At 32.9% G+C, this 11218-nt stretch overlaps 1 protein-coding gene across 2 annotated transcripts; it reads right to left on the bottom strand.

The window, feature by feature from the left end:
• Positions 1–319: 319 nt before the first annotated feature.
• LOC111408309 (autophagy protein 5) lies at positions 320–10813 on the bottom strand. Of its 2 annotated transcripts, none has more exons than XM_023038089.1 (8): positions 10576–10813; positions 10253–10377; positions 9612–9678; positions 8961–9050; positions 5367–5454; positions 3437–3577; positions 2270–2398; positions 320–801 (listed from the first exon to the last, which is right to left on the bottom strand). In XM_023038089.1, exons 1-8 carry the CDS (start codon positions 10693–10695, stop codon positions 464–466), a joined length of 1098 nt encoding a protein of 365 aa, XP_022893857.1. In that variant the 5' UTR covers positions 10696–10813; the 3' UTR covers positions 320–463. The 2 variants fall into 2 exon arrangements, with proteins under 2 accessions (XP_022893857.1, XP_022893851.1); XM_023038083.1 differs by lacking the exon at positions 320–801 and adding an exon at positions 1534–2015 and having other exon boundaries at positions 10576–10807.
• Positions 10814–11218: the final 405 nt, after the last annotated feature.

The raw sequence follows: 11218 nt of genomic DNA, 5'->3' as shown, positions 1-11218 counted from the left end.
AACTTCAATTGACTACATATGTGAACTTCACCACCATCTAGGTTGATGTTAAACATGTGATGACAAGTAGCATAGCGTTATATAACGAAAGGGGTCACCGAATTGAAGGATCACTTGACATGCCAAATTCAGGGCTTGATCCAATTGTGGAGGCTGCTCTACCAGAAGGGTAAAAATTATTGATTTGAGTACTCTATAATAGTAAGATAAACAAGTATAGACAATTTTGCTCTGCCATAACTCAACTATTTTGCAATTAAAATTTTCGACTCCTAATGATTTTTTCTCAACTGAAGTATAAAAAGGCATCAACGAATGAAAACAAGCCTAATGAATCAACTCAATGATAACAAACTGTTCTATTCAATTCTATACAAAAGAAAGTATATCTGTATATGTTTTTTCTACACTAAAGAATCAACATGCATATTAAAATGGTAAGTAAAAGACGAGAATCTGCTTCTCATATTGTAATTGGTTCTACAGCTTTGATGTATACACAAATGTGAAGATAATGCTCGGGGTTCGTCAAGTTGTTCACCACCCAACCGAAGGGAATCTCCATTTTAGGTTCGATTCCCTGAATACGCAGGAGCTTGATCTCAGCAGTGTCTGATGGGGACTCCACATAGTCAGTTGAGGTTACTCCAGCTTCTTCAGAGGTCCTCGAGCAGCTTACCTCTTCTGATAGTTGTCCATCCTCCATCTCCCCTTTAGAAACATCATCAGCGAGTAAATGTTTGTCTGCAAATAGTTCGGGTAATAGGGTTTTTACTGCATCGTACAAAGTGAAGCATTCTCCTGCGATTTGAAAACACAAAATACATATAGCTTAGGCATATGATGAACTCATTACCTACACTAAATCATGACTAAATTGATTTTTGTTCGAACTACTTAATTTTATATTAGGCCCCCGTTTGAGCCCCATTATTTTTCATTATATTAAATTAAATTTTTCTCTCTCCTACTTTTAACCACACAATCTTCAATAAAATAATATTACACGTAAATCAAAAATTTTTTAACCACTCATTTTTCAAAAAAATACTATTCATCTCATTATAATCTATAAATAATGGGGCTCAAACGGCCCCTAGGTTTGATCGTGGGGTGCAGGGCGGGCGGAGGCGCCGGGGAGGAGGGGGAATGATTGTTCAATACACGTCTAGGTGGTAATGGATCTCACACCTCCACATTTTCTAATCATAAAAAACTACAATTGACTACATATGTGAACTTCACCACCATCTAGGTTGATGTTAAACATGTGATGATAAGTAGCATAGCGTTATATAACGAAAGGGGTCACCGAATTGAAGGATCACTTGACATGCCAAATTCAGGGCTTGATCCAATTGTGGAGGCTGCTCTACCAGAAGGGTAAAAATTATTGATTTGAGTACTCTATAATAGTAAGATAAACAAGTATAGACAATTTTGCTCTGCCATAACTCAACTATTTTGCAATTAAAATTTTCGACTCCTAATGATTTTTTCTCAACTGAAGTATAAAAAGGCATCAACGAATGAAAACAAGCCTAATGAATCAACTCAATGATAACAAACTGTTCTATTCAATTCTATACAAAAGAAAGTATATCTGTATATGTTTTTTCTACACTAAAGAATCAACATGCATATTAAAATGGTAAGTAAAAGACGAGAATCTGCTTCTCATATTGTAATTGGTTCTACAGCTTTGATGTATACACAAATGTGAAGATAATGCTCGGGGTTCGTCAAGTTGTTCACCACCCAACCGAAGGGAATCTCCATTTTTGGTTCGATTCCCTGAATACGCAGGAGCTTGATCTCAGCAGTGTCTGATGGGGACCCCACATAGTCAGTTGAGGTTACTCCAGCTTCTTCAGAGGTCCTCGAGCAGCTTACCTCTTCTGATAGTTGTCCATCCTCCATCTCCCCTTTAGAAACATCATCAGCGAGTAAATGTTTGTCTGCAAATAGTTCGGGTAATAGGGTTTTTACTGCATCGTACAAAGTGAAGCATTCTCCTGCGATTTGAAAACACAAAATACATATAGCTTAGGCATATGATGAACTCATTACCTACACTAAATCATGACTAAATTGATTTTTGTTCGAACTAATTAATTAGAGACTAGTGTCTTTATTTTATTTTATTTTTTCTACTGAAAATTCAATTCTTATACTCTTAATGTTCTAATCTACATGTATTACAATCTTGCTCACATATAAATTCAACAGGGTTAAGAACTTATACAGAAGCAGTCAAAGACTCGTCTACCTTCTCCCTGAATCTCAAAAGGTCGATTTATGTAAGAGATTTTGTCCCAGCTATCAATAGTAGGTGCATCTTCTAAATCGTCAATATCTTCATTGATACTCCGTATGTACAAACGAACTGGAATTCTACCTGATGAGTGTTGACAGCAACGAATCTTAGAAATCAGATACATAAAAATGTCATCAAAGTGTAAGCTCAGAAATGGAATGTTAATTAAAAACTCAACCATGATACAGGCATCTATCACTCATCTGGTTCTTCATTATACTAAAAGCTGCTTCGAAGCTTTTTTTTTCAGTTAAAAAAATTCTTTATAAATTATATTAGGTAAAAACTAAGTCGGCTTCATATTGATTCCAAACTTCTAACACTTAATTTAATCAGCAAGAGAGTGTTCTATTAAAAAATAAAGATTCATCAACAACTATAATTTCGGATTTTAAATAATATGATTATCCTCCTTTTAATTTAATTATTTTTCTCATCAATTATTTGAGTTTATAGAGATTATTATTCTAGTAAATGTACCGTATATGAAAATCCTCCGAAACCTGAAAGTTATTAAAAAAGTAAGTATAAAACAACATTTTTGAGACAATAAGAATATACAACTGGAAAAATGAATAAGTGCTACATGACTTTCGTGAGATAGGAATATCCCTTTATGGTTTAACTCTACATAAGTCAGAAGCTATCTTTTATAGCATCGAGTTTGGACTCTTAAAAAGGATAAATGTCCATGAGTTGAACATAGCTGAAATGACGATAGTAACATGGATGTAAAATTCAACTAAAATGGTAAGATAAGTAATAAGAATGTGGAAACAACACTGATTTTGGATCTAGGGAAGGACGAGTCAGATGGTTTGGTGTATCTTGGATAGACCTAAAGAGTGGTGAAAAATGATACATATGATCAGTTGAAAATTTATCAGAAATTAGGCTGGCATAGTTCAGTTTTTTTGCTGTTAACTTACTTCAACCTGTTATTCTCATATAGCTTCCTCTGATACGAGCCCCACAATAGAAGTTACAGTGTGATATAAAAAGAGCATTTTGCAGTCATCTCTTTCCAATGAGCATTCGTTTTTCAGTTTTTAAAGCAATGAAGAAAGGACAGTGAAATGCAAATTCTAAGATTTACTTCATATCATTACAATGTCTCACCTGTTCTGGCTGGGGCAGTAACATCTGTATCAATAGTGCTTTGCCGAGATTTCAAAGTGGTGTTGAATTTCATGGAGTGGTCATCTCCAATAGTGCAAAGTTTGAGCTTAGATGAAACTCGAAGGTAAGCATCCATGTCTCCTAATATATAACATGATTTAGTTGAAAATCCACATGCCAATTAACAGGATAACAAAACTAACACAAATAAAAACATAAGGGCCCATTTGATTTGTGTTTCGGTTTTCAATTTTGAGTTTTGAATTCATTTTCTATTTTCTGTTTTTAGAGTCTGTTTTGAGATTTCTAAAAATGTGTTTGGTTCATCATTTTGAAAAATTATTTCTTAAAACAAAAAAACAAGAAAACACGTTTGATTTGAAATTTTAAAAAATTGTTTTATCATTCAGTACAAAAAAACAATTTTACATTCATATATTATCAAGTATTATATACATTTTAAAGTTGGTGAATTTTATAATATTTCTTCCACTGTAAAACCAGAATAATAAATTAATTTTAAAGTACAAAAAATAAAAATAAAATTAATGCATGGACTTAAAATATATTCGTCCATGTTCATCTAAAAATTATTTTACGAATTTTTATGTAAATAATCATTAAGAAGTTGTTTAGAATTTTATCTTTTTACAGTTATATTTTTTAAAATTTTAGATTTTATTCTTCCAAATTTTTATTCTTTAGAATTTATCAATTTTTTTTAATTTACTTTTTTGAATTTTAATTTTTTGTAATTTTTAAAATTTTATTTGCTAGAATTTCATATTTTTATTTTTAAGAACTTAGCTAAAGAAAATTTTATTCAAACGCTTGTTTTCATGTTTCAAGTGTCTTCAGAATTTTCATTGAAAACGCTCAAAACGTCAAAAATGCATTTTGAGTTTTATATTATAAATTTATTCTTATTTTCGAAAATGCATTTTCAAAAACAATAGAACAAACACATTTTCAATGTTTTATAAAATTGAAAACTGAAAATGGTTTGAAAACAGCAAACCAAATGCACCGTAAAACTTTTTTATGTGGACTCCCCTACTCCATACTTTTTAATATTAAAAGAATATAATACAATCAACCTATGATGCACCGACACGGACATGTGCGTCCGACACGATACATGTCGGATACGTCGACTCGTGGTTTTTCAAAAAATTATCGACACGACACATCGTCGACACGTTCATTAAATTTTTAAAATTTTTCATTTATATAGTTTAAATTTAGTTATATACTTATTATTGATTCTTTTTTGTTGAAATCTTTTAAATATGAGTACTTATTTGTTATTTATTAAAAATTTTGAGTTAAAAATATATAATAGTTATAGTAAGAAAGGAATATAATTATTGTGGAGTGTCCGAAGAGTGTCAGTATCGACACGTATCTGACACGTGTCGGACACGAACACGCTACCCTAGTTAGAGTGTCCGTGCTACATAACAATCAACATTTACAAATCTATGCATCAAAACTAGTTCCAATGGAATATGTCAGAATTTTTTTTTTTTTTTTTTTTTTTTTAAACTAAAGGTTTTCTTTCATTAGCATTTAGTCTGATCACTTTTGCTATATCTCTAAGTCAGAATTCCACTTCCAGAAACTTTATCGTTCACATAACATCTTATAGCAAAAGCTGCGAGTTAAAATGCTGATTATTGTCAAGAAGGTTGGTTTATTATTTATTCAAAATTATTAGCCAAAGCATAAGGCGTGCTCGTTTTCTAATCCACACTAAGTAGCCAACAGACTATTTCTCAAAATGTAAATACACAAGGAAATATAGTATATCATAATGAATAAGTAATTATATGAAAAAATGTGGAAAAGAAGAAAATAAGATAAAGCAAAGTCAGGAGGTACATAGAAACAAATCATTTAGCATTCAAGTAATTAAAGACAAGGTCCATACCGTTTAAGACCGAGCGCCAAAGATCTGTCTGATCAGATTGAGACATATTCATAATATTTTTGCAGTTCCCAGTAATTATACAAGCAGCCTGCAGAGAAGTTTAAGAAACAATAAAAGTTAGACAAGCACCAAATATGTTAACATTTTATGTTCCACTTTCACTCAAAAAAACTAAAATAAGATAATGAGATGCTGAACAAAAGGGAAAGAAAAAAAATTAAAAAGAGGACACAACACAACAGATAGACCAGAATTTATTGTATAACAACCAAGGCCAAGAGTTTGCAGCATAGGTCACAAGTATGTTCCTGCTTTTGATCTATGAGATTGGTTAAATTTTTTTTGCACCTGTTTCGAAAAGGTGAAGGCATCAAAATTCTTAATCTTTCTTTTGTTCATCCATTATTATTTCAGTGTCATCAGTTGAATTAGCACAAGTTTCAGCAAGTCTTTGATTCCAATGATTTTCCACTTTTCTATCACAAAGATCCTCTCTCTTCCCCCCCAGCAAGACAGCCACAATGAATTTACCAAAGAAAGAAAAAGAATCATTGGACAACAATCCGCTACACCATCCCAAAACCCACACCAAAGTAACCTTCCACCACTATCAGAATTTCAGAAACACTGAGCCCTCCCACAGTCATAACCAATGTAACGCATTGCAAAGCAGATGCCGAACACCGTGCCATATAGCTTCAAAAATCCTAAAACTATAGCCACCCGTCCCCAATTAGTCACAAACAGCATAGAGCGCTAAAGTGGAGTAATACTATCTTTACAAGCATTACTACCAAAGTAATTAACCCTGATATGGTCATCCCAAACTACCCCTATTTGGTTGAAAAAGTCCACTACTAATTCCGACGCCAGTACCATTCAGTCTCCAATGACACACATGAATCGGCTGAAAATAAAAAGAAAGAAGGATCACCATGACTACCAGCAGTCAATCCCATAACCAACATCATCCCTTGCAAAGTGAAAACTGCAGCTGAAGCCATAAAGCAGGCCCTTCAACATCCAATAAAGGGGAAAGCTAATGCCAACATCATTTACACCCTAGCGATTCAACTTGTCCCCACATGACAACAAATATTTAACTACAGATTGACTAAAGGGTTGTTTAGAAGGGCTCTTGAAAGAGATGGTCCTTTTTAACACCCAGAGTTGAGTGTCTTGATAATAATTTGGAAGATTGAGTTTATTGTGTTCAGTTATGTTGGCTGTAGTTTGAAAGGGAGTTTAATGGTGATGGTGGTGTAATGTTGACAGAGTAATGGCTTCTTGTTTTTGTTAGTTTACTCATTGATGAATATTGTTTAATCAATGTGATTTGTTTTGTCACATGTCACCAAGGAAAAATATAAAAAGAGAGAAATCACAACACTAAAGGAAGAAAATAAATGATAAAGAAAGGAAACAAGCGAAGAAAACTTTGACAAAGCACAAGACGACAAAAAGAAAAGGAAAAGAGCAAAAAAAGGAAAGTAGGAAAACTGAATTGCATATTAATGCTAAAGATGACATTGGGAGTGTAAGATAGAGTAGGATTTTGGTAACTCGTATTTCAACCATTGCATTAATTTGTGAGTCCACTTAGAGTGTAGCTCCATATGCTTACTGTTTTATGGATTTGCTGCTTCATGTTAAAAAGAAAAGGGACTATATTGGCTAAGGAAAAGGTGGGAGGCCAACATGTAATGGCAATTGAAAAGAAAAGAAACATACAAGGAAAAGGAAAAAAGGAAAGTAAAGAAGGCAGGGGTGACTGGTGGCATTAAAGGGGCAAAAACAGAAATTTAAGAGGGCGAAGACACAAACTCGAAGAGGAAGAGAGAGAGAATGTCAAGACTTGAAAGCAGATTCTTGGAGGGACTTGGCAGGTGAAGCAAAAGAAAACAGAGGCCGCCTGACTTGGAAGACGAAGCAAAAAGAAAAGAAAAAGGTCGCCTACAGCTCAAAGGAATGCAATAAATTGAAGCTCCCCATCTCAATGTGGTTGGTCCTATCAATCTTATGTCTTTCAATTCATCTAAATCTTTTTAATTTTTCTTGAAGCGAACTTGAAGATGAAACTTTATTAAAGCCCGCCTGACTTGGACGATGAAGCAAAAAGAAAAGAGAAAGGTCACCTACAGTTCAAAGGAAGGCAATAAATTCAAGCTTTCTTCAAGCTCCTCTCTCAATATGGTAGGTCATTTCTATCTTATGTCTTTCAATTCAACCAAGTCTTTTTAATTTTTCTTGAACCAAAATTGAAGATGAAACCTTAAAATCATAGTTCTTGTTTCTAATGATAATTAAATTATTTCATCATTAAAATTATTTATTTTTCATAGTTGAACATTAATTGAAGTAAAGCTAGGCTGTGAATTTTGATTACTTTTGATTCTTCATTTTCTAATAGAATTTCATGCATAGAATTCTTAGGATGTGATAGCAATGTTATTCTGTTTTCTTTTCACCAGAATTGGTACTTACATTGCTTACATAAATCTATTCAATGATGCAAAGGACATAAAATATTGTCTAATATGGATTTACATGAAATATTTATGAGCTGACAATAGAGTTCTCACTCCAATTTTAGAAATCGATAATTAGAGAAAAAAAAATTAATTTTCCTTAACAGGTTGGAATAATAATTTACTTAGATTAGACTTTCAAAATTTTAGTCATCCTTGTAGGTTTGGCCCATTGCTCGTTGTTCTATAATCCAATATATTTTTGTGCTTGAGAGTATTATTAAAATTTCATACCAAATAAGATAGGTTTTTTTTAAATAAGTATCCACTACTTTTGCCAAACTAATTCAGAATGAATGATTAATGGAAATCCGTAGCACAAAGAATATTGAAATTATGAAACCCCATTCATTGGTTGTGTATGCGATTGCAGATTTTGGAGGATAAAGCATAAACCAGGTAGCAGCAATTAGATTTTCAAGACTGGCAATCATTAATACACTAATAAATTATAATCTTCAAAGCTATAAAGCATGTTTGGAAAGTGATTACAATTTAATCACTTCTGGTCAAGCAAACTTTTATCAACACATTTCAAAGGACCCATAACTAACAATCACTTAAAATTTAATTTAATCCCTTCCCAAACATGCACATAGTGTTAATGTACTTTTGGAACATTATTATAAATAACCCACACATTTGATCCTGTTTTCGGTTTTTTTCGTTCATGACAGCTTAAATATTATAAACTCAAGAGTATCATTCTTGGATGTAATGGTATAATTCCAAATGCTCATTGAGAATATAAGGTTAAAACATTAAGCTTAGGAAGCAAAAGATGTAACGACTAAGCCAACAAGTAAATTATTACAAAATGACGATATCCACTTTTCCCCACCCAAAGAACTATTGGATTGTTCCTTCATCAACCGACGATCTCACAATCATAGCATTAATTGGTTTCTAAAAAACAGGTATGTTTAAGGATAATGTACATTGTTAATATATGAGAGAAGTGCGTCTTAATCAATAAGCATCACGTCGATGAAAACGACAAAGCAAATCTACAAACTTCCCTAAAATATCTAAATTACGAAACTAAATAGAAATAATTATACCTAACCTCTTTCAATGCATTGATAAAGCTCCATTTAACACTGTCTTCACCTTCACAAGGAGTCAAAATTTTTCCTGGATATCCTCTAAAATGTACCTGCAGAGAAAATTGAACATAGAATAACTATTACATCAACCAAAAGGGATTTCAATGTCATTACAGGCAGTAGAGCTACTTTAATGATAGGCAACAACAAAAACTAAATTACTTTAACAATAAAGTATCGCTCTTATGCATTCTAATCTAGTTGCTTATACAGTGACAGGGACCTATGACTCTCATGTCAATTAGATATAGCATTTTCTGTTCTTATTCTTAAAGAAAATGCGTGAATCCATGAGCACCAAATGCAATTAGAAAGTTTTAGCTCAATTATTATTTTGGATAAGGAGATTAATGTACATAAATCATGTTTTTGCAATTTCTCCATTCCAAAGGAGGAAATACTAAAGATATTGATTCATTCTCTAAATATGGACTGATGTCGCGTTGGGCAAGTTTTAACATAGTACTTCTTGGATCAACTAGATACCTAACAACTCATATTCAAATTCTAACAATTTCATGCCTATAATTGATATCGCAAAATTCCAATAAAAGCTTTACAAATCATAGGATCATAAAGTATCCACTGTAAATCAAAATTAAACTTTATACCGTTAGATTCCAAGGCCTCTCTGCTTCTGCACAAAGAAGATCAAAAAGTACCCCAGTAGGTATATACCTGCAATTAATTGAATATACATAGAAAATATCAGAAGAAATGCTAAACTTATTGCACTGAGGAAGTGTAAATTTCAAAAAATAAAGTTCAAGAGTATCAGTTTAGAATGACGTTATTTCAAAAAATCTAAATATAATGTGACTAAAAAAATGCAAATCTCAATGAAGCCAATACATCCCACAAATGAGAAGCAGTAAAAGACAAGGGCGTGTTTTTTTCAGAAAGCGACAATGGTTTGGTAACAATCTGAAGCTAGCATTCCGACTTTTGTGGACCAAAAGAAAGATGATAAGTTCAGATTCGAACGATATCTCTCATTCTGATCATCTCGTGTTTCTCCCAGTTTTATATTTTCTCATTCATCAGGTATAATTCGTTTCATTCTCTAAAAAAATAAAGCATATATAGGTTTCATTCTCATAATTGAAAACAAAATTTAGCTAATGATGTACTTCATATTGCAAAGGTGGCATTCCAAATCATTCAATTTGGTGTGCAAACAATGTCAACTAAAGTTTTACTAGTTAAATGTGTACACCAGAGCATTATCCAAGTCAAACTGCAATAAAAGTACCATTTAAGAGGTAGCCCTTTGTACTCAAACCAAACAGTGTCAACACCTGGAGGAAGCGAACTACTGAAAAATGGCTTAATCTGTCGAACTAACAGAGGCAGGTACCCTAAACGAGGTGCCAAGATCTGGAACAATAAGAAAATCACAAATAAATCCGTCAAATTAGAATAATTATTACACTCAACACAGTGCAAAGATCAGAAACCATAAAAAATTCACAAATAAATCCTTCAGATTACAATAATCTACATTCAACCCAGTTAATCTTCAAATAGTCATTTATACCTGCAAAATAAAAGGAAAAAAAATGAAAAATTGAGTACCAAAGCAGGAGGAGGATTGGGAAGGGTGGTAACTTCAGAATCGTGGAGATGAATCTGGATAGGTATAGCTCCTTCCCATACAAATTTTTGTGCCTCTGTTCCTTCTACTTTAGAATCCATCAATGTCACTTCACAATTAAGATTCGAAGAGAGAATAGAACGGAAAATTGAATAATCGGAGAGTCCACTACAAATTACGCTTGCAGAAGCTAAAAGAACGAATAAACAATTTTTGTTTGACAATTTGGACTGTGATTTTAAAGGGTTTTCTTTTTTTAAAAAAACAAAAAAGTCCAAACCCGGCGGGTTTGCTCGGCCGGCTAGGCCCGCCTTTGAAAAGACCGGACCGATAAGCGGCCCATAATTGCATTGTTCCGGTTCCCGGTTTAAAGCCGACAGTGGTGGGGACTGTCCGATTCTTGTGTGTGTGACCTCGGACGGAACCGTCTGGCTCGTGTAAATAATAAATGTGCAGTATAAAATTAAAAATAAATTAAAGAAGAGAAAATTAGAGAAGGCCAATTAAATGAAAATTTGGTAATTTGCTTGATAAGCTCTCTCTCTCTGCATTTAACGAAATGACAATTTGCTTTTGACAAAGGATTTGCTTAGTTGTCGAATTTAGATTATAACCTTTAAGAAA

This window comes from Olea europaea, chromosome 2 (genome assembly GCF_002742605.1).
Source record: "Olea europaea var. sylvestris chromosome 2, O_europaea_v1, whole genome shotgun sequence".
NCBI lineage: Eukaryota > Viridiplantae > Streptophyta > Magnoliopsida > Lamiales > Oleaceae > Olea > Olea europaea.
This window is presented reverse-complemented; position numbering and strand designations above follow the sequence as displayed.